This window comes from Poecilia reticulata, chromosome 22, assembly GCF_904066995.2.
Source record: "Poecilia reticulata chromosome 22, P_reticulata-male-v2, whole genome shotgun sequence".
NCBI classification, from domain to species: Eukaryota; Metazoa; Chordata; class Actinopteri; order Cyprinodontiformes; family Poeciliidae; genus Poecilia; species Poecilia reticulata.
Window position 1 is genome coordinate 25151838 of NC_088851.1, and position 24451 is coordinate 25176288.

General features: G+C 38.3%; 1 protein-coding gene across 5 annotated transcripts in view; it reads right to left on the bottom strand.

The window, feature by feature from the left end:
* myo6b (myosin VIb) overlaps positions 1 to 24451 on the bottom strand; it is a 50463-nt gene that overhangs the window by 22030 nt on the left and 3982 nt on the right. For 4 of the 5 annotated variants that reach the window (XM_008399861.3, XM_081603234.1, XM_081603235.1 and 1 more), the window contains exons 2-18: positions 24221 to 24356; positions 19569 to 19638; positions 19415 to 19488; positions 18499 to 18628; positions 18136 to 18241; positions 16585 to 16640; positions 16406 to 16503; positions 15806 to 15970; positions 14589 to 14669; positions 11948 to 12128; positions 10441 to 10585; positions 9387 to 9544; positions 8454 to 8545; positions 8089 to 8161; positions 5688 to 5815; positions 3091 to 3186; positions 1297 to 1467 (exon numbers count right to left, since the gene is read on the bottom strand). In XM_008399861.3, coding sequence (XP_008398083.1) covers positions 1297 to 1467; positions 3091 to 3186; positions 5688 to 5815; positions 8089 to 8161; positions 8454 to 8545; positions 9387 to 9544; positions 10441 to 10585; positions 11948 to 12128; positions 14589 to 14669; positions 15806 to 15970; positions 16406 to 16503; positions 16585 to 16640; positions 18136 to 18241; positions 18499 to 18628; positions 19415 to 19488; positions 19569 to 19638; positions 24221 to 24337 — 1941 coding nt within the window. In that variant the 5' untranslated portion in view covers positions 24338 to 24356. Of the gene's footprint in view, positions 1 to 36; positions 143 to 1296; positions 1468 to 3090; positions 3187 to 5687; positions 5816 to 8088; positions 8162 to 8453; positions 8546 to 9386; positions 9545 to 10440; positions 10586 to 11947; positions 12129 to 14588; positions 14670 to 15805; positions 15971 to 16405; positions 16504 to 16584; positions 16641 to 18135; positions 18242 to 18498; positions 18629 to 19414; positions 19489 to 19568; positions 19639 to 24220; positions 24357 to 24451 lie in introns of all 5 variants that reach the window. The other variant, XR_014085819.1, reaches the window with a different exon arrangement.

A 24451-nucleotide genomic window follows, 5' to 3' on the forward strand; every position in this document is an offset into this window, starting at 1 on the left:
TAGTTTCCGTTGCTTTAAAACTCCCTGTTTTTATACCTCAAGCTGACTTTTTCCAGATCTATCCACCAAGGAAGGTTTTCTCAGAGGAAAGAGGAGAGACGGGAGGAAATCTAAGAGGAGCGCCCGAACTAAGGACAAGAAACTGAGAAACAGGAAGGAGAAAGGAAAGGAGATTAGCGTTAGCTCACTTTCTACTAGTCTGAAAAGAAGCTTAGAGAGATTAGAGGCAGCAAATAAACAGAGAGAAAGTGAAAATGGGTGGATTTTACATTCTGATTTCACAAACTTTCACTTTGGCAAAGTTCCTGCTCAAGCAAAACCACTCAGATTTCTGTAAATGAAATGCTTCCTGTTTAAATCAGATCAGGACATTTATTAAGAGACAGAAAGTAAAAACTGGACACACTTATATATAAAACTAAATAATAAAATTTCATTCTATAATTTGAGATAGATTAAAGCAGCTGTGCTTTATTTCTTTCAGTCCCTCCAGTTTTTAGCAATTGCAGAAATTTACGCAAAATCAACAGCTCACGCTTTTTTCCTAATGCATAGTTGCGAGTTTTTTTTGCAAAAATGATGAAAACATTGAGTTTACGTGATGCTACCTCCCACCTGCAGGTGGCAGTATGTTTTACTTCTACTCCACTGCTGCCTCAGCCGTGTGAAAAAAAGAGAGCTATAAGTCGCTTAAATAAAAAAAATTTCTCATCCTTTTTCTTCTATATGTAGATTTTGGATGAGTTTAACGGAAAAAAAAATTTCAGTCACAATTTCAGTGATGTTTATTGCAAAATTATTACAAAACAATCGAGAAAACCCAGAGGGTCTGATTAAAATACTGCCTACTGCAGGAGCCATTAGGGAGCCATTTGTGGCCCTTTTGAAAATAAAAAGATCATTGATCAGGTTATAGCTTCTTAATTAGAACATGTTTGTCATTTAAACAGTTTCTTTTTATTAGCCACAAAAGTTTTAGTCAAAATCAGACTAAACCTGGATAAAACTCTCATCTTTGTAACTGAAAACATTTTATGAACCACCAAAGAAGAAAACATTTGGTACAAAAAGTAAAAAAAATTTAAAAAATGAGGTTTTTTCAGATCTACGATAATCTTTTCTACTTTGTTTCACTGGAATACGAAAGCTTTAATTTGTTTTTGTGCCGGCAAAAATGAGATAATTCCTGATACAATGATGTTTGACTTTAATTTGAAAAAAAGAAGAGAAAGTTGTGACCTCAGAGTTTTTCCAAGTTGCCGCCTGGTGCAGAAAGGTGCGACCTGCGCCACTGACCTTGAATTTGTTGCCGACGCTGATGAAGCCGAGTTTGCCCGCCTTCTGTTTGGAGTCCTTGGAGGTGCTGGAGTTCTCAAACAGCTCTCGAACAAATTTGTCTTTTGATTCACACACTAAACTCTCCAAGGACATGTGGAGGGCGTCATTATTCTTCTCCACGAACCGCGTCTGTCAACACAAGCGCATTCATTTATGTAGTGGAAGGCTTCGTTTTCCACATACTGATGGAGCGTTAAACCCAGTGAAGAATGGGAATCGTCCTGCACATACCAGCAGGTTTCTATGTGACGGAAATATTCAATAAGTCAAAATATTCACTACTACAAACGTCAGGATTTGACACACCGACTCAAACTGATGCGTTTTGGATCTGTAAGGATTCATACATTCCTTTTTCTGCACCAATCTGAGTTATTTTTTTGTTTAATTAAAATTAAATTAATTAAATCAAAGTCTAATTTTGAACATGGCAGTTGTCAGAACTGTCTAAAGTTGAAGAATCAACAGATTAAATGAGTTGGTGGACGATACAGACATGAAATTTTAATTTCAAAGCTACTAATTCATCCTAGAGCAGTGATTCTTAACCTTTTTTGAGGTACCGAACCCCCCAGTTTCATATGCGCATTCACTGAACCCTTCCTATTCCTATTCCTCTCCCTCTCCGCCCCCCGCCGACACACAAAAGATTTTGCGTTATTCTGTTTTAGTAATGTAATTATATTAGTTGTGTTACCACCCCCACGCCACTAGAGGCAGTAGCAACCCCGAAAAGATGCGACTAAGGAGCAGATTTAGAAGTTCACCGAAAGCTACAGAATTTGGTAAAAACTGTGAGCTTTGCTGAAGTAAATAAAGACACAAGTTCAAATCTATGCTGAGTGGAGCTCCTTCAATCAGGGCTCCTCCGCAGCTCTGATTGGCTAAGCAATGTAACGTGATCCTCTGATTGGCTAAGCAATGTAACGTGATCCTCTGATTGGCTAAGCAATGTAACGTGATCCTCTGATTGGCTAAGCAATGTAACATGATCCTCTGCAGCAAGTGATGGCAAAGCGGGGCGTCATCACGACTTTACACAAGTGTGTCTTTACCTCAGCGGTCAGCAGAGGCTCCGCCGAACCCCTGAGACCGACTCACCGAACCCCTGGGGTTCGATCGAACCCAGGTTAAGAACCACTGTGGAAAATAAATTTTATTTTGTGATAGTATTGTGATAACAATAAAAAATACTTATAATTATGTTTTAGACCCACAAACTCAGATACTTCTCTTGAAAAACATACCAATGTGTAAATAACACAAAGTGTGATTTATGTCTCTAAAATCAAACTGTATCTGAACTTAATCACATTTTTAACTGTATTGATTTTTATTGACTCTGTAGTTGAACAAAACGTGGAACAAAATTGTAAAATTACCAACTAAACATCATTAATTAAAATGTATTGTGACGGTAAATCAGAATTTCTATCGTGATAAGAAATTTGTTATAATGAAAAACAATCTGATGTTTCTAAATCCGATGAAAAATTTACAGCAAGTCTTAAAAATTGCTTAAATTTCTGTCCAATCATATCGAGTCCAAACAAATTAGCAAAACAAAACGGCAAAAAAATGTAAATCTCAAAACGAGCAAAGCTGGTAAAGATCCTCAGACCTTCAACACTATTCATCTTATTTTCCTTCACCAAACCTCAATAATATACATTAAAGTGAGAAAACTCAAAGGGTGTGAAAACTTGTACATAAATAGCAACTCTTGGTAAAAAATATTCACGCTATAAATACCGTTTCATAGCAGACGGCTCCTGCAAAGTGGCGGATCATAAAACCTTCGTCGTCTCGAAGGTTCCTGTGGATCGCCAGCTTTGACTTCCTGGGAACCTGAAAGGAAACACACATTCTGGCTCATATCATCCTGGATTGGAGGAATTTTTTCCAGAGCTGTTATTATGTCCTTGGTGTTGAGGTGAGCAGAGAGCTACACTTTAACCCTCCTATTATGTTGCGGGTCAAATTGACCCGTTTCAAAGTTTAAAAATATTTCTAAAATAGTTACAAGTATTTTTATTGCATGAAACTTTTTCTATTTGTCTTAATAGGTGAACTCTACATATAAATTGAAAATGTATTCATTTTACACATTTGCAGCCCCCCCTAGTCTACTTGTTACATCGATACTGTTCGGGTCAATTTGACCCGGCAGTCAAGTTAAAGTGCAAAAAAAGATTAAAAATGTCCAATTCTGTTTGTTTCCTTACAGCTATGAACCTTATTTCACCACACACACACACACACACACACACACACGCACACACACACACACACACACACACACACACACACACACACACGCAGACACACACAAACCCACTTTCTCCCTACTCTCTTTACTTCACAATGAACTGCGAGAAAGCAGGTGTTCATACAACTTTTGACGGGAACCTTTTCTGTTCCCGTGGGTAAACTCCACCCACACTGAGTGGACAAACTCCACCCACACTGAGTGGACAAACTCCACCCACACTGAGTGGACAAACTCCACCCACACTGAGTGACACTCAGTAGAAGTGGAGGAAAACATAAATACTCTCTGCATGACTCATTTATCTTGATTTTAATTGGCGGGTCAATTTGACCTGGAACAGTTTGTGTGTCTCAAGTTCAATTATAAAGAGTGTCACCCTTTGAAAAAAAAAATTAAATGTAATATAAAAAAATTTACCAAAGATCACTTTCAAGGAAATTATTGTTTTTTTTGTGTCTAGGTTTTTGTCAGTGGACATAAAAATTGTAAATCCCATTTTTTATGTTCAAATGAGTAATTGAGTAAGTTGTCGTCATTAATCCTTAATTTCTGAGAAATAAAAAACATAATTGCACAAATTTTGATTGAGATGTTTAGTATTAGAGTTAATAATCAGATAAAAAAATGTTTTGGATGAATTTTTTGGTTCCTGACACTATTGCATGATAAAACTCTCCCTGGGTCAAATTGACCCACGAACATTATTGCTATACCTCAGAAACGAACATAACAGGAGGGTTAAGAATACACGCATCGTTTAAAACTTTGTTCAAGGATTCGTTGTACTTATTCAATGAGTGTGCTTGAATAGTCGGCTGGAGAATTTCTGAATGCCACTTTCATCTTGTCGAGTTTAAGTGCTGTGAAAGGGTCCAAGCATTGATCATTCTTCAGAACCAACAATGAAAAAAAAAAAACGGAGGCAGAAATTGCGGGAAGATTGAGGAAAAATGAGTCTCTGAAAAGCTGCAGAAGCCGTGGAGTAGAAATGTTGGCTCACAGCACATTCACACTTCATTTTTCACCCTATTAAATGCACAGAATAGTCTTCATTTAAGAGACAACAATGGCATTGCTGCAGCCAGCCACCTCTAATGGTGGGCTTGAATTAGTGTCAAGGCTACAATCTTTAAAGAATTTCATGCTAGCAGATAATCAGGCAGACTGGCAAACAATACGGACAAAGAGGGCGACCAGGGGAGGGACTGGGACCGTGCGTCAGTGATCACAACGACACCAAACACAGAACATCGACTCTCTGCACTTAAACCTACACAAACCAATTGACTCAAAACAATCAATCATTGCTACATGCAACGAAACAGTGAAGCTACGATGTGCGACTTCAGTCCTGCAAACCTGAAATAGATTGATACGTTTAGTTTAGTTGTACAGAAGCTCAGATTGACCTGTCATGATGAGGAATTTCTCAATAAAATGGAAATCCAAGATCAATGAACTTTAAATTCTAACGAACATTTAACACTGGAGCAGGAAGACATTTTAAATATGCAAGATAAATAAACAAAACAACAGAAACAAATAAAAGGAATTATAAAGTCTCAGTTTGCAAAAATATCCTTCAAAAAAAGGACAAGTTGAGACCAAAGCAGCAGATTAAAGACTTTTATCATCCAGTTCTTGGTAGAAAGAAAGAAAAGAGAAAAACTATAAATCCCACAAATGGAAATTCTTGATCTGTTTTTAATTTATCGTGTGATTAATTGATTATTACCAACAGCTACTTTGTATTTGTTAACCTACATACATTAAATAAACATGGTGTCATCAGAGCATATTTAACTTTCAACGCTGAAATAATTTCTCTTGGTTTAACATCTGTAACGTAAAGCGTTAACCATTTCCAAAATAATCGCAACTTGCCAAATACTTTACTTTCTTTTAATTGACTCATCTTTAACAGATTTAAATCCAAAAGCTCCACTTGTTGAAGATGAGAACGAACCACAAGTGGATGAGAATTAAGTTATGTTCACTTGAAAGATGTTTTGTTTCACAGTGAGGTCACGTCTTCCCAAAACACCAGAAAGAGCAGAAACGAGACCAAATGTCTGACCGTCAGTCTGAAGTGATCCTTGTGTTTGGTCTGAACGGCCGACGTGAAGTGCTGATCGCTGGCCTGAGGAAGCCGGTTCTCCTCATCCAGGATGTCCAGGATTCCCACCAGCTTCGCCTCCACAAGATCTGGGCAGAAATTTAAATATCCACCACAGATTACAGCTGATGTTTACACTTAACACCCAGTAACTTATGCTAGTTAGGGATTATGATTTGCTTTGCTGATGTTGTGAGACATCAAAGTTTTACGTCTTAAATTAACCTTTCAGACGAGTTTCAATAAATTGGGTTCATGATAGAGAAATTACAAAATCACAAAATGTTTTTTCTGACTTTGGGATTCATTGAAACTTCCACTGTGGGCTGCACAGTGGTGCAGTAGAGCTGTTGCCTTGCAGCAAGAAGGTTCTGGGTTCGATTCCCGGCCCCGGTCTTTCTGCATGGAGTCTCCATGTTCTCCCTGTGCATGGTGGGTTTTCTCCAGGTACTCCGGTTTCCTCCCACAGTCCAAAAACATGACTGTCAGGTTAATTGGCCTCTCCAAATTGTCCCTAGGTGTGAGTGTGTGTGTGCATGGTTGTGTGTCTCTGTGGTGTCCTGCGACAGACTGGCGACCTGTCCAGGGTGACCCCGCCTCTTGCCCGCAACACCAGCTGGAGAGGAACCAGCAACCCTCCCGACCCACCAAGGGACAAGGGTGTAAAGAAAATGGATGGATGGGTGAAACTTCCACTGCTCATCTTTTCTGAATTTGATTATTTAAAAGGTATAAAACATGCTCCTGGATGCTCATTTAGACACATGTTTGAATTATTCATCCAACACGCTGTTCAGAGAATAATGTTACAGCCAAGGACCTTAGAAAAATTAGCATGAGCAAGCACCTGTGCATAAATGCAGAAGATTGATGAGTGAATTAATGGCCATCCCAAACGGTCATTTGCAAGTCATAAATGTTATTCACTGCTGTCAGTTAGCCTCACACCTGAATAATCACAACCTTTGAAGTACAAATCAAACTCATTCACCTTGGTACGTGGACTACTTCAACTCATTAATTCCAGGATTGATTCGAGGACAAACGGAACCAAAACAAGAGGCGTAATCTGAGCCTCTCGCGGCGCTGAGGGGCCGTAAACCCCCTGAAACTCAGCGCAGCGTCTCCCTTCAGCCAAACAGACACGGCGCTTTGGGAGGAACAGGAAGTGTCGGCTGTGACGCGGATCCCAGAGCACGGATTCAGGGGAATGCCGCGCGGCTGGGCGGATATGAGGGACGAAGTCATTTCAACACTTTATAGAAACATTATTTCTTAGCTTCATTAGTGGCATTTTCTAATAATATTAGCATGCATGTAAAGCAGAAGCCAAATTCTCTGTGATAGTTATTGTAAATGGATACTAAGATAACATTTCTGATAGTTAACTTTAATATTTTACATATTTGTTACTTTAATTTCCATTAGAACTGGACATAATTAAAGCAGCATTAATACTGTAAATGTTGGTTTCCATCTAATTCGGTATTTCAAACAAACAGAAAGAGGAGAAAGTAAATCAAAAAGCACCAAGTGATAAACGATCTCAGGATTTCAAGTTAGCTGCTCAACATGTTTATGCTGCAATAAATGCTTTTATGTGCAGCATCAACATTGTTATTCCATAAAGTTTTGTTTTAAGTTGCTCCAAATTTTTTATTTCCATCTTCCCAGTGAACCAGCATCAATCTGTCTCATTTTTCTTTACTACTGAGCAGCGGTGTATTTGGGGGACTCCTCTGAATAATTCCGGTTTCTTCTTCTTAAAATCGCTTGCTGTGAAGCACATAATTAATCACAACTGAATCTACTACAAATTAATATGCAAGAAAACAAATTAGTGCAACAACTTCAGGGTGTAACGATGCGTATTTTACTTTAACAGAGCTGATGATGAATTTACAAACTGTAATTTTCATGTAGATAAATATCCATCCATCCATTTTCTTGCACCCTTTTTCCCTCAGTGGGGTCGGGAGGGTTGCTGGTGCCCATCTCCAGCCAACGTTTCGGGCGAGAGGCGGGGTCACCTGGACAGGTCGCCAGTCTGTCACAGGGCAACACAGAGACACACAGGACACACAACCATGCACACACACACTCACACCTAGGGACAATTTGGAGAGGCCAATTAACCTGACAGTCATGTTTTTGGACTGTGGGAGGAAACCGGAGTACCCGGAGAAAACCCACCATGCAGGGAGAACATGCAAACTCCATGCAGAAAGACCCCAGGCCGGGAATCGAACCCAGAACCTTCTTGCTGCAAGGCAACAGCTCTACCAACTGCGCCACTGTGCAGCCCGTAGATAAATATAAATATCCTAAAAGTTTGCGGATTTAAACCCAGTCAGAAACTCACCAATGCAGTCCTGGTTGTCCACATAATGCACCTCGTTCACCCCGAGCCCTTCCCTCTGGTAGAGCTCCTGCTCCTGTAGCCACCAACACACAGAAATCAAACACCGAAAGAAACTCTTCCAGGTTTTCAGACAATCCAACAAGCTTCAAACTAACAACTTCTATATAATAAGTACTGAGCAGAACCAGAACTGACAGCCACTAATTAAGTGACATTACAGGAGAGGAAAAAAGCTGAAATTAGCACTCTAATGGGAAAGCTCAAAGGAAATGTGGGCGTAGAAAGCGAAAAAGAAAGCAAAGTGAGAGAAAAATCGTCTGCATGCAAACAATGTTTCCTTTTTTTGCGTTTGGCTCATCACCCACCTCTTTGAGGATGCGTTCGTTGAAGAACTGCTGCAGTTTCTCATTGCAGTAATTGATGCAGAACTGTTCAAAGCTGTTGTGCTCAAAGTATTCTGAGAGGAGCAAAAAACAGAAGATACATTTCAATTAAAGCCCTGATAAATAAATGCAAAGCTGATATTAATTATAGGAACGGGGAAATGAGTTTCTCCAACAAGATGCCTGGTGAGGAGTGTGTTTACGCATCATATTAGCTAAATTAAAAATCAGGACACACACACAGGCGACATCCTCCTCAACAAGGCACAAGAGAAAAGAAATGCAGATTTTGGCAAATTACAGGTGAAAAGTACAACATAAAATTAAGTCTGTTGAAGATAAAGAAAAGGGATTAAATTTCTTTTAAGATTAATCAGAAAATTTCTAGAAAAACAAGGAAATTTCTGAGCTAAAAGTTTTTACTTCTGAAACTCTGAAATTTCCTAATTTTTCTCAGATTTATCTAAACATTTCTGGACATTTCAGATTTTTTTTTAGGAATTTTTTTGACTTTTGGAGCTCAGACATGTACGAGTTTTTTTTAAAGAAAATTTCTGATTCATCTTGTTATTTTTTCCCTGAAATTTCGATTTTGACCTCCTTGTTTTTTCTAGAAAATTCCTGAAATCAATCTCAACATTTTTCTCAGATATGTTCAGATTTTTTTCTAGTAAATTTGTGAGATTAATCTAAAATTTTTTGACTTTTTTTCTTGCAAATATTTGACTTTTGGAGCTCAGAAATTTTCAAGTTTTTCTAGAAAACTTCTGAAATTAATTTTAAAAATGTAAATTTTTTTCTAGCAAATGTTCCACTTTTCAGACATTTTAATGTTTTTTCTAGAAAACTTTTCAGGCAGAACTTTACTCCTTCTTTCCTAGTTAGCCTGTGGTCTCAGAGCGGATCTGTCGTTACCAAACCCGGCGATGTCCAACACGCCGATGAAGTTGGAGGACGCCTGGAAGGGGAAGCACTGGTTGACCCGTTTGACCACGTGATCGAAGAGGCGGCTGTACACGGCCTTGGCCAGCGCATCTCGAGCATTGTTCGCCTGCTCCACCTTTAGAGGAACCCTGGAGGGACACAAAAAAAAATGGGGCAGTGAGAGAAAGTCTAACTGGGACAGCGTCGCTCTGTTTTCACTTTTTCCAAATCAGCCCCATTTCCAACGTGGCTTGGAGCTTAATATTCCATCTAGGAGTTTAGTTTTAAAAGAAACCTGAACTTTGAACTCTACCTGAATCTCTAATGGCGCTTTTCTCACCATTCATGTTCGAATTATTCACAGAGGCTGCCTGATCTCACAAAGTGCAGGTCAAAGAGTTCGACTGAGCTGTCCCAGCTGGGAAGAAGCTGAATTTTAATTTGAAATAGCCCCTTTAGCCGTTTTATCTCTTTTCCTTCTACTTCCTTTTGTTATTCGGCTCAGAAAGCCTTTCAGATACAAAAGCCCATCTAAAACAATCAGCCTGTTAGCAGATTTTCTTGTTTTTACATTTAAAACCAAACAATTACTCTCATTGACAGGTAATTTTATCAGCTGCAATGTTTCATCTTAAAGACTTTTCCCTCCCAGGGGACGCCTGGATGTATCTGCAGCTTGGTAACAAAGGCGCCCCCACCCCGCGCTCCACCTGCTCCCCAGACACCGGGGCTTCAGCGCCGCAGCCACGCTCCCCTGCCTCCTCAGACACAAGCTGCATTATTGATGTGGAGGAAACACTTCCAGGCCAGGCCAGCAGCTGGCCCCTTCTGAAATATTCATCTGCCAAACATGGCATCACCAGCAAAGTACAGAGGAGCAGTGTTAATATCATATCCTCATTTGCATACGCTCGTTTAACTCGCGGGGCATGTAGAGAGACAGATTAGGAAAAAGAGAAACATTTCCTCTAGCTTAGCTCTGATTATTTCCCTGAAATCATCTCGCTGTTTATCCTCCTGACTGAAGCAGGACTGGTTTTCTTACTTGATAACCGTGCCTTTGGCGCCCCCTGCTGTCGTGAGCATAACTCTAGTTGTGAGGCTGACCCGCAGGTCGTCCTGGTCCAGACCCAGCAGCTCCGCGCAGAACTTCAACGTCTGGTCCGACTGTTTCTTAATGGTGCAACCACCTGGAAGCAAAAGCAAGAAAGTAAATAAATAAACAACAAAACCTCGTAACCTTGGCGACCTGATGCGGTTTTGTTTTTACTGGAGTCTTGAAACAGAGACACGACCTTCACAATGGACAACAGAAAGAAAATGACCAATAAACAGCAGCATCTCAATTTTCACTACCTCCTCAAGTTGCTATTGAAGTGCTACAATTTACTTTTCAAACACTTAGATTTTTAAAAAGACAACTTTTATCTACTTAGTTGAAATAAAACAATGACAGTATGCAACACATACACAACGTCTTGAAAGATTAGACTTGTCACGATATCAAATCCTCCTGGACGATAAATTATTGTGATAGACAATATATCACTTTTCAGGTAATATATTGATAATAGAATAATAATAATGCAAGTTCACCATAAAGTTGAATTTTTTAAACAACACGTAACTCCAGAACAGAAAGATATTTTAAATATCCAAAATAAAACACGACAACCAAAAGCAATAAATAAAACTGAAACAAACACCAAACACAGCAGAAGCCCAGATGTAGAGTATTGTTCAAAAAACATTAAACATCAAAATGGAAGTTGAGATGATTTGAATTTATCATGAAATTAAATGCAGAAAATAAATTTTGTCATATTAAAACCTGAACTCAGATTTTAGGTGCTAGAACAGAAAATAGTGTATAATCGTGGGGAAAAACATGAATTTTAAATGTGTTTTTTTTTTACAAATAAAAACCTAAAAATGTTTCCAAACATTTGGATTAAGATCACTTCCTGATACCAACTCTGGAGGAGCTGCAGAGTTTCAACTCCGAGATCTAAGTCACAAATCTGCACTTTATGGGAAGAAGAAAACTAATGTAGACCACAGCAAACATCGCTATGATGAAACATGGTGGTGGCAGCATCATGGTGTGAAGATGCTTCTCTTCAGCAGTGGAGGGGAATCTGGTCAGAGTTGATGGAAAGATAAACGAAGGTAAATCCAGGACGATCCTGTTAGAGGCTGCCGAAGACGTGAGTCTGGGGTGAAGGTTAATCTTCCAGCACAGAAAGTGCAGCCAGAGCTACAATCAATGGCTTAGATGAAACCAGGACCCAATCTAACTGAAAAATCTATGGCAGGACTTTAAAATGGATGTTTACAGAAACTTTGTGTCCAAATATGACAGAAGAAATGTTGAAAAACGTTGGTAGAAATCACTTCAAGTTCATCAATTGCATAAAACAGCAAAAAAAAAAAAAAAAGGTGGAAATGAATGATGCTTGAAAAGCCGTGGAATGAACCGATTATCCAGCCCAGGGTTTTTGTTTTTTAGAGCCTAAATAATAAAATATTCTTGATTACTGCTTGTTTCTCACCTGAGGAGCTCCCAGTTTCTTCAAAGTCGATGTTTCCCAGATGCAGAACGCCAGCGACGACCCTGAAGAGGTCCAGCTTCTCCGTGTCGTTCAGGCCGATCTTCTTCATGGCCACGCACATCCTGTTGAAGTCGCCCTGGTCGTCCAGCAGGGGGTCGCGGAGAGCACCCAGCTTCACATGCTGCAAGAAACATGGAGGAGTCAGAAAGAAAAACCAAAGGCTAAAAAATTCAGCGCAGATCAAGTCAATCACTCAAACACAGGGATGCACCGATATGAAAATCTGGACCGATATTTCTATAAATACTGCTGTTATGTACGACGGGGCTGCATGGTGGCGCAGTTGGTAGCACTGCTGCCTCGCAGCAAGAAGACGACAACAGGAAGTCGTTACAGGATGATGTTTATTGTTTATTTATGATTTATCGCGTGAACAAACGTATTTACTTGTGATTTTAACTGAGTTTGTCATTTAATGGAAACACTTCAAATGCGAAATTTTATTTATTTTTATCATTAGTGTATTATCAACAAAGTTTAGCAGCGGTTACCGTCGCATGACAAATATCCAGAAATAAATGGCAACAAGATGGAAAGATTGTTTATTTTGGCCCAATTTATTTATGTGTAATTGAACAAATACCGATATGTTTAAACTAATATCGGCAGATACCGATGTTAGTGCCGATATATCGTGCATCCCTACTCAAACTTCACACTGTAAAACTGCACAACAGGTTTGAAATATGAAAAACAAAGAAATGCCTCCACCAGCAGAACTCAGCAAGCTTTATGGAGCAACAGGTTTATCTCTGCATGTTTATTTTTCCACCTTTGGAACAACAAAAACAACAAAATGTTGCTATAAGAATAAAATAATTATCCAAGAATATGTAAGAATAGTTCTACATCACAATAAATCTTGTATCAATTATCAATATATCAATTTAAACAAGGAGGAAAATGTATTATTTTTTTCTGAGAGGGTTGCATGGCTGCATGTGACATTTGCATGAAGTTCTGCAGCCGTGCCTTTAAGGTCTGAAGACAGCTGAATAATTAAGCAACACCAAACCCAGATCCAAGCTGGCATGCAAATGCAAAACTAAAACTAAAAAAAAACCTTCATGCACCCATTTCCTGCTTTCACTAAAAGCGAGAGCATGGAAAACTCCGACGGCGGGTCAGAAAAAACACAGGAGGAAAAACAAATCACCTTATTTTCCTGTTTGTTATCAGCGACGGGACAGAGAGGAAATGACATCATCAGGAACGAATAAATCAGTTTTACTTACATCACAGCTCACAGGACGTTCATCATTAAACTACTGATTATGGATATTATAAGCAAACAATGTGATTAACACGACTGATTTCAGATTAAACAGTTTGAATTATTAGACATATAAATATAACCTATTAAATTTAACAAAAACAATGTATTAAGATCTCACTGAAAAGTGAATTTATTTAATTGTTTCAAGTGTTAATTCTGATTATTCTGGCATAAAGTTAATAAAAACCCAAAATTTCTCAGAATATTTTCATCAGACCAATAGGAATTTTTTTTTTTATATTTTTATTTTGAAGTATGCAGACAGGAAATATGCAAAAAACATGGAATCAAACTTTGATAAACAATAATAAAAAAACAAACTAATGTTTATAAATACAGATATAACAACAAATGAAGGTTTTAAGAGTTTCCTAATTGTTTCATGTAATAATTTTAATGAATTTTCACTTGCAGAGTGATACTAAAATTAACAGCATATTCTTTTTTATATCAAGTTTTCTTCATTAGGTTGTAAAATGTGCTCTTTTTAAAAAATAAAATAAAATTGTCTATAAAGGAAAATGCTAATATGTTATGCCTTATTTTAAAACTTAAAATTTGAGATAAAATGTTGCTTTTTCAACTCATTTTTTCCTTCCATTGCCTTTTGTAGCTAATAATCCTTGTGGCTGATGTAAAAAACTGAGCAAAAACATTAAATAATTCCTTTATAATGATAAAAATATTATTTCCACTGGCAGATTATTTCACTTACATTTTTTCCATGTTGTAAGTAAAATAATCTGCAGGTGCAATCAGAACTTTTTCATTAATATAAATGAATTGTTGACTTAAAACAAGGTCTTCTATTCTGCTGAAGTTACTTAAAAGTTAGTTTTGTCTTATTTCAAGATATTTACTGGACAGTAAAATAAAAATACTTTGTAATATTTTGTGTTTCTGCATTAAAGCCTCTTTTTAAATTGATCTGATGAAATTTTCATATATTGTGGGTTTTCCATTAGCTTTTAGCTACATTTATCATATTAAATGAACAAAAATAAACCCTTAAAATGTGGCACTCGGTGTGTAACACATCTATTTTCACCAAAACGCTGCAGTTTTTACAGAAAAAATGAAATAATTTGTCCCTTAGAGAGAAAAATAAGTTTCCCTATCGTTTTATAATATTAATTTAAAAGTTTTGTGACTCCAGACTACATAATCATTTGTCATAAAAAGTAAGTTTGCACTTTAGAGAATCCTCATTACCGCTGAAACTAGAATATTTCATTTCTCTGCTAGTAATTTATGGTCTAGAAAAACCATAAATTGAACATTAGAGGGGCACAGGCGGAACGTTACCTCAGCACTTTTGCGGCTCTGTAGGATTTGTTTATCAGAGTCCTTACTGGCGAAGTATCTGGTGCATCCTCGGTTCAGGTACTGCAAAAACAATCCAGACAAAAACTGTTTAATAATGTCAAGATTCGGAAATATTAAACGCATCCTTGGTGAGAAATCCTGATTGATTTATTGCAATATTATTCAGAATAATCAGCAGAAAGTGGCATGACGCAGCAGCTTCTGCTGATGTGGAAGAGGCCCTGGGGGCTTGATGCTGGTAAACATTTACAGGAACAGCCTGAGGCGGGTTTTGTTCTGGTCTCAGATCAAAAATTAAAAAAATCACTTTTTATAGTTTAGTTAACTGAACTGAAAATAATCAGTCATGAAATTAGCATGTCAGTCGACGCAAAATTGGTTAGCTACAAAATTTGTCTGAAATTTCTGGATAAGTTGTGTTGCTTTTCATAGAAAGCAATCTGAAGTGTGCGGTGTGCATTTTTATTCATCCATCCATTCATCCATTTTCTTTCACCCTTGTCCCTCAGTGGGGTCGGGAGGGTTGCTGGTGCCCATCTCCAGCTAACGTTGCGGGCGAGAGGCGGGGTCACCCTGGACAGGTTGCCAGTCTGTCGCAGGGCAACACAGAGACACACAACCATGCACACACACTCACACCTAGGGGCAATTTGGAGAGACCAATTAACCTGACAGTCATGTTTTTGGACTGTGGGAGGAAACCGGAGTACCTGGAGAAAACCCACCATGCACAGGGAGAACATGGAGACTCCATGCAGAAAGACCGGGGCTGGGAATCGAACCCAGAACCTTCTTGCTGCAAGGCAACAGCTCTACCAACTGCGCCACTGTGCAGCCCCTTTTTTATTCAGATCCCCTTAAATTTTCTTAGTGGAGTCGGGAGGGGGTATATATAATACAACATTTCAGTTATATAATATGAATGAAGCTATATATTATAATATATTATAATAAAAAGGACATTGCATTGATGTTTTTTAAAATCTCATATCAGTTTGATACAGAAATGTATATTTAAATATGCAAGTCCCAAATAAATTGCATATTTAAAATCTATTTTCCAAAGTAGATTGGTCAAAAACTTTAAAAAACTTGAAAATGAAAACCTGCTCATTAAAATCTGTGGTTTTAAAAAGACCCAACATGACAAACTTCAGGGACATGAACATGTGAGGAGCTTGTTGTTGCACACTGACCCTGAAGTTATCGGGTGAGTCGAGGTGTAACGTCTTCTTCAGGTCGTCAGACGCCCCGGCACACAGCCGGTAGAAGATGTGGTAGTTCCTCTCCTCGTTGCTCTGCATACAGATCCTGGATTTCTCCAGCAGGTAATGGGAGACGAATCCACCCACAACAGCGTTCTGGTGGCGAACAAGACGAGTTTTACAGCAGAATAATTATTTAGACACTGCAAAAACACAAAATCTTACCAGGTGTTTTTGGTTAAGTGTCTACTGCCAATATCGCAGTACACTTGAAATAAGACAAACATAACTTCTAAGGAGCTGTTTTAAGTAAATAATTCCTTATATTGATGAAAAAATTCTACTTATAAGTGAAATAATCTGCCAGTGGACATTTTTAGCTTAAAATATGGAACAAATGTCTTGTTTCACTGGCACTATTTAATCAAAATTAAAGATTTATCGTCTTAAAACAAGCTCCGATACAAGTTCCCTGTAAGTTAGTTTTGTCCTATTTTAAATGAGCCAAGATATTTACACTAGAAATTAAACCAAAAGTACTTTATGTCTGCTTTAAGTGCAAACAAACCTGAAGAAATCATCATCACTTACTTTGTCATTGAAGTGAATTTCTACAAACTTCCCAAACCGACTGCTGTTGTTGTTACGGACGGTTTTCGCGTTTCCGAACGCCTCCAGAAGGGGATTTGCTGGAGCGTAAAGTGTAAAAATCGCAGTGAGAATTACCCCAAAGGCACACATAATCCAGCAGTAACGTGGGCATGGATTACCTTCCACAATTCGTTCATCAATGTCTTGACCGCTGCCGTATGTTGTTGTCAGGTATCTGCAGGATGAAGCAGAAAAATAAACACAGATGGTGGTTTTACCTTGCAAAGCAGCAGTGCATGCTGGGTATTCAGCTTGCACTGTCAACAATGAAGTTAGACACGGTGATGTTATTTATTATGTTTATTCAGTATTGGGGCTGCACAGTGGCGCAGTTGGTAGAGCTGTTGCCTTGCAGCAAGAAGGTTCTGGGTTCGATTCCCGGCCCCGGTCTTTCTGCATGGAGTCTCCATGTTCTCCCTGTGCATGGTGGGTTTTCTCCAGGTACTCCGGTTTCCTCCCACAGTCCAAAAACATGACTGTCAGGTTAATTGGTCTCTCCAAATTGCCCCAAGGTGTGAGTGTGTGTGTGCATGGTTGTGTGTCTCTGTGTTGCCCTGCGACAGACTGGCAACCTGTCCAGGGTGACCCCGCCTCTCGCCCGCAACGTTAGCTGGAGATGGGCACCAGCAACCCTCCCGACCCCACTGAGGGAAAAAGGGTGCAAGAAAATGGATGGATATTCAGTATTGAAGCAGTAGTTTTATGTTTTAATGTTGGATTTGTTTTCCCGTCCTCAGGATCATTTTTATTACTAAAAAGCTGCAGATCAGATTTTCTAATTGTGTCATTTATGTGTGTAAATTTTTCTCTGTTTGGTTTTCCAGCTCACAGCCTGAGACTCTAGATTTAAAATCTAGATTTTGTTGAGAGAAAACATCTGTTTAAAAGTTTTTTTAATCTTTAAAATGTCTAAATTATTGGCTTCATGAGAATAAAAAGCTTCATAATTGAATTACAAGTCAAGAATAGTTTTTATATTTATACCAAAACCTTATTATTAAGTATTTTACTGGATGCTATTTAATGAATCACTAATTTATTTATTGTTCAAATTAAAATAAAAAATAAAAAATCTGAAATGTGTGGCATGGATTTTCCACTGTAGTATCATTTTCTTAAATTCCATTTTTTCCATTTTTATTTTCCTGAATATCTTTTTAGTCATATTTATTAATCCAAAACTTAACCAAACATGATGGGAATGAGGTCGACCTTTACTGTAACGCAACTGCAACAAATTTGAACATTAAATGGTTTAAAAAGGTGTTAAAAAGTGTTTCCAATTAGTTTTTCTAAGAATGAACTCAAAAAATGGATTATAGTTTAACTGAACACCAGAATATTTGTCAGATAAAAAACTTGCAAAAAGTAAAAATGTGTTTTATCTACTTAGGAGGCAAAAACAAACGGATGCAGTGGATTTTACTTAAGGGTATTAAACACAAATGCAGTTTAATCTTCAGATTTGTATTTGTTCAAATGTTTGACAACTAAGTGTTTTCCAATCCACTACTTTCTTTATGGTTTGTAGCACAAAATCGAAACAAAATGCATTAAAGCGTTTATACACTCAGGGTAAAAATGTTCTGAAGGTCATGAATTGGAAAACTGCTTTAACAACAAGCTGAAATAAATCAGAGCACAAGAGGAAAGGAAGAAAGAGGAAATACCTGAGAACAAACTTGGTGTTTTCAGTCTTTCCAGCTCCAGATTCACCAGAAACGATGATGGATTGACTCATCTTTAACACCTTCATGTCCCTGTAGGCTTTATCCGCTACCACAAACAAAATGGAGCTCTGATTATGTCATTTCCTACTGGCCATGCAAAATAATGCATTACTTCACTTATTAAACTGTAGTATAGAACATGTGTGTGTGTGAAGGCTTTCAAAATGCATCAGTCCTCCTTCCTGCCTGTTTCTGCTACCTGGACATTCAGCGTCGTCCTCATTGAGCAGGAAGTTCAACGTTTGCACAGCGTTTTTGCAAACATTAACCTGCACGGCGTCAGCCTGACAGGTGAGTCCTCACCTATAGCGTAGACGTGGGGCGGTAGAGTTCCCAGCGACTTTCCTTGGTACGACTTGATGGCGTCAGGCCCGTACAGTTTCGGTACGTCATAGTAAGGATTAACAGCTATCAGGATATTCGCCACGTACGTCTGCAGGAGAATCACGTGCACGGTCAGAGCCGCTGCAGATGCATTATTTAGATTCCTCAGCAAAAAACAATAACAGAGGTGAAAGAGAGAGCACCAAAAACGAGCAAGACACATCTTCTACCGGTTTTCATGTCTTGAATTTTTCATCTACCAGCTGTTTCTAATTTCCTAAGTGAGTCAGTGAGGTAAAGGCCGGGTTTCCCGGTCTGACCCGGGTCTGACCTCCGCCCGGTACCACCTGGAAGTTCTTCCCAAGGGAGTCAAGGACGGAGATCCTATCTCTCTGCTCTGCAACCTGCTACTTAATACAAGTCAATACTAACATTTCTGTACCATAATAACAACCTAAATGCATGTAAGGAGAAATTAGCTGGCATGATTTTCTTCTTGATCTCCTCTGAGTGCCAATAATCGGACCTTTTTCTGATCAGGGAACACTCTTCAGTGTGGACTCTTCCACTTATCAATATCAGTCAGAGGAGTGGAGAGATACAAACCTATTAAACTTATTTAATACCACATGTTTGTGATTTGTTCAGGCTGGGAGAAAGCGAGAGCAAGATGTCAACAGGAAGGTAACAGGAAGGCTAAAACAAGCTGCCTATCAATGATTTTAGCTTATTTTTGGTGATGAATATTCTGAATTCTGCTCTTATATTACAGAAAAATCAGCACCAGCAGATCAAACCTTTGGAAAATATTGCCACAGAATTCTGATCTATTAATTATTACAGTAAAATATTACATTTTCAAGGCTGTAAATAATAGACAGAAGTAAAAACATACATAGATGTGATCCTTAGTGTACCGAACTCTGACATTGTTGAGAAGCGTGGCTTCATTGAGGTACATGAGGGAACCTGAACGGAGAGAAAGAAAAGAACAGCTGAAGTCAAATTATAAAAGGAGAAAGTGAAACTTTTAAAAACTGGACACGTACAGTTGTCATCGACGTGTTTGTTGACATCATCCTCTGCTGGGAAGACTTGGTTCATAGGAGCCAGAAACGTCTGAAACATGAGCCACATCAGCGACGGTAACATTTACACCACGACATTTACAAGAAAAGAAACACAAGGCGTGTTTGGTTCAGTTATGCAAAGATTATTTACCCTTTATTAGCTGCTACACTGCAAAGACACAAAATATTATGAAGTATTTATGGTGCAGTTTCTAGTGCAAATACGTCAAACAAGTCAAAACTGATTTATAAGTAACTTTTCAGGAAGATAGACGAGTTTAAGTCAGTCAGAAAAAAATTACTAGTTCCACTGGCAGATTATTTAATATAAAATAAGAAAATTTTCCCGTGTTATTAGAAATATTTTAATAATATTAATGAATAATAACTTAAAACAAGCTGCTATATCTTGCTAAAATGTACTTGTAGGTTAGTTTTGTCTTATTTTAAGTGTAGTAAGATATTTGCAGAAACTAGACCAAAATACTTGGTAAGATTTAACATTTTTGCAGAGTAGGAAGCATTTTTAATGGGGCATAAAAGCCAGATGTGTGTGTTAAGCACAGAGAAGATCAAATCAATCCGGCATAAACGTGAAGGATTGATCAGGATTGATCAGGATTGATCAGGCTTATAGACGGCAGTCGTGATGTTGATGTGTTAGTTACTGCTGCTCCGGCTGCTCGTCTCTGAGTCAATGGAAACAAACTCAATGGAACGAGTCGGCTGTGAGAGAAACAAGGGGAGACATGGCAGCGTGATGAATAATTTGGAGGGAGAGCAACAGGATCTGAACACCTGACTGACCGGAGATGATCTGGGCCGGCCCAAGGCATGTGCAAGTGAAGCAGCTGCGTAGGAGCGCTACACCACCAGAGCGAAGAGCTAGCACGATTAAAATATCTGTGTTTTTGAATAATACGAAATAAATGCTATTACACATGAAAACAACTACATTATTTTTACAGTTGGTGCACATATAAAAGGTTTCTCTTCTAAATTCAAAGTTTAAATATTTAAGATAATATGGCACACTTTTATTGGCAGATTATTATGATTTTAACGTTTTTCCCATGTTTTCTACGTGAAATAAGCAGAACTTTTTCATCCATATTAATGAATTATTTCCTTCAAACAAGCTTCTATGTTGTGCTAAAAAGTAACTTATAAGTTATTATAGTGACTTATTTCAGGAAGGCCCGTCACGTTAACCAATCAAAAGTTATTGCAATAAACGATAATATTGTTATTTTGAGACCATTTTCATCAACTGATATAATGTCAATGGCACATTCTCAAAGATCAATAAACTTTAAGTTCTAATGAACATTTAACGCTAGAACTTGAAGACATTTTACTTATGCAAAATAAATAAACAAATCAACATAAATAAAATTGTCCTTAAAAAAATGGCCAGTTGAGACCAAAGAAAACTTTTGTCATCCAGTTTTTGGTAGAAAGAGAGAAAAAAGAAAAATTATTAATCATGCAAGGGGAAATTATTGAGTTTATTTTAATTTATTGAGCGATTAATTGATTTATTGCTTATTGTGACAATTATTCTGGGTATTTTGAAGTGAATGACGAGGCGTCTGGTGTTGATTTTAAAACGGGGGCCCGCATTATAGTTTGCTCAGGGAACTAAAATCGCTTTGTTCAGCCCTGATGAGGATGTCGCTGATAGGAACCAATAAAGCTGCTCTATTATTAATGGCGACAAATCAATCAAGACAAACATAAGTTTTACTCCTACAGTATATTTATGTTTCATAAACTCCATCATATTTAATGGCTGGCCTCCACATCTCCATATTAACGCTTGGCAGCGTGAACCCGGCCGGCTGCACAATGCTGCATGGTTTATTACCGCAGGGAGCCGGTGATCGTAAACAAGGGGAGCTTTGTGAGCCTCCTGGAGGATGTTGGCTCAAACACAGACGCGATAACGACTGCGTGAATAACCGCGAACCAATAAAACCCGACGCAGAAACACAGCCGCTAATGAGCCGGCTGACATGTTTCAGGGGATCAGGCTCTAAAACAAAGATGTTTTCAACTTCAGAGGGATTTTCTTTCATCACACAAACGAATATTAATGATCCTGAAAACATTCCAGCTCAGGAATTAGGAGCTGATTTCCGCATGCAGATGGTTTGCAAATGTATAATTTCCATAGGAGCAGGAAAAGTTCAGAGGAAGCAGTAAAGTCGAGGTGAATAATGCAGAGCAGTGTCCCTGGAAGTAATTAAACAAATTATCTGCAGTAAAATATGTAAATCCAGCTGTGAGAAAGGGATGGTGCTGTTGTGTTTCCACTTCCTGATCGTTGTCAGTTTTACGTAACTTAATGAAATAAAAATAGAAGTACTTTTATTTTAATTTTCAGTCATTTGGAAATGTATGACAATTAAAACACAGGAGTTTCCACTTGATTAGAATTTATTTATTATTTAAAATAACTGAATTAACATCTGGTAGAAAATAGAAATAAACTGTTTTTGAGGATATTCTGAATTATTGAGATATTTGTTGCATTGAAACCAACAAAATGCAGCCATTTTAGTAGATATGCAAACATAATGCATTTTATTTTTTCTTTTATGCATTTATTTATGGCTGCTGTACTTTTTGGATGTGCTGTTTTTATTGTACTGCAGTTTTTGCCCCAGCTTCCTAGACAAATGTCTCCTACAGGAAACGAATAAATGTTCTTATCTTATCTTATCTTCTGTGTTGTATGATAGCTGAACTGATTTAGCATAAAACTGTCGTGTGTTTGTAGAAAAGCTGCAACATAAAACGCTCTTATTTTAGGAATAGACACTGAATTTGTTGTTTTTCTGTGTAAACTGAACCTTACAGATTAAGAAAAAGCTCCTAGAAAAACATTAAGACAGAATTTCAAAAGATTTATGAAATTATTTAAAGAATAAGAGGCATCTAGTAGCTGCTGTAAACATCAGACGGCTGCAGGTTGTGGACCGGCAGTGACTCAGGTGCAACAGGTGGCCTTCACCTCCTAATGAGCTGCTCTCTCTCTCTCTCTCTCTCTCTCTTTCCTCTCTCTCTCTAGGCAACGCTATCAGCACACCTGCTGCTGCTCTTTACTTATTTATGTTTCTGTACATGTGGTCTCTCGTGTTTCTCCCATTATGCACATTGTTGTGCTGACGCCTTCCAGCCTGAAATCAGACTGGAAACTGGCTGAAGGAAAGTTACAGAAATATTGATTCACAGAATTTATTTTCCATGAATCGATGATTTTCAATGTAAATTTTCAAACTTTTCCAGCACTTTGGAGATTAAAACAATACAAATTAACTACAAAATAAATTATTATATGATGTAATTTCTTGTATTCTTGTAAAAGTATTATACATTCTATAGTACAGACAAGGTAAACCAAACAATGTCATATTTCATATAAGGAATAATAAATAATCATTACATTGAAACAATCTACGCAAACTATGTTATGGTTAAATTACATGCCACTACACAAATAAATGTTTTCTGTCATTTAGCAAATATAAATAATATTGGTTATTCTAACTGACCTAAAACAAGAAACAAAGTTTAGTTTGGTTTAAGTTCAGGTAGTGAGAACAAATAGTGTCAGCAGCTGCGACTCCAACACAAATGCACAAAAAAAACTTCGTCGGTATCGACTGATGTCGCGAAAACAATTCCGTTAAATTAAAAAAATCACATGTAAATAAATTTAATGTGATAATTCATAAAAAAAACCATGTCGCTCCATCATCATCTTATCATTTCCTGTCGTCATTTGTTGATCACATGACTTGTGTGATGCAAAAAAAGTCTTTCCATTCCAGTTTCGCAAAATACACAAATTTTAATACTACCGAAAACTTTTTTGACCGGCCATGTCTCCATCCATCCATCCATTTTCTTTACACCCTTGTTACTTGGTGGGGTCAGGAGAGATGCTGGTGCCTCTCCAGCTAACGTTCCGGGCGAGAGGCGGGGTCACCTGGACAGGTAGCCAGTCTGTCGCAGGGCAACACAGAGACACACAACCATGCACACACACACTCACACCTAGGGGCAATTTAGAGAGGCCAATTAACCTGACAGTCATGTTTTTGGACTGTGGGAGGAAACCGGAGTACCTGGAGAAAACCCACCATGCACAGGGAGAACATGGAGACTCCATGTAGAAAGACCGGGGCCGGGAATCGAACCCAGAACCTTCTTGCTGCAAGGCAACAGCTCTACCAACTGCGCCACTGTGCAGCCCTGCCATGTCTCCATTAATCACATGTACTTTTGTAATTACATCAATAGAATCTCAGCTTGTGTCTTTATTTGGTGTGTGAAAATATCTCGGTTCAACTGTTCCAAATTTAATCTTATAATCAAATGTCCGATTGCACTTTATTACAAAATTGTGCAGTTTGAATATCAGGCACTTTATACAGAAATTAAGCACTTTCCAAAACCTTGAAACGCCTCATTGAAAACCTTGAATTGACAGCGAAGTGGCGACACTTTTGAGACCAAAGCACAAAAATCTAACCGATGCACATCAACTTTCTCGCTGGATGTTCAGAGTGAATCTTGCTTGTATGCTGAGAGTCGCAGTTTGTGTGCAGCAGCAGATGACCCACCTTGCCCCTCTGGTTCAGCGGTTCTATGGTGAGCGCGTCGGCTCCTATGTCAACGATCATGCCCAGCTGGAACCCATCGGTGGGGTGGGGCGCCCACACTGGCTTCCCATCCTCCATGGCTTACCTCCGCTCACCGCTGCAGAGAGAGCGACAGGAACAGGAAGGTGGGTAACAAATAGAGGAAGAACCTGCTTTTGCAGAAATATGCAAAGTTTTTTGCCCCTGATTTGC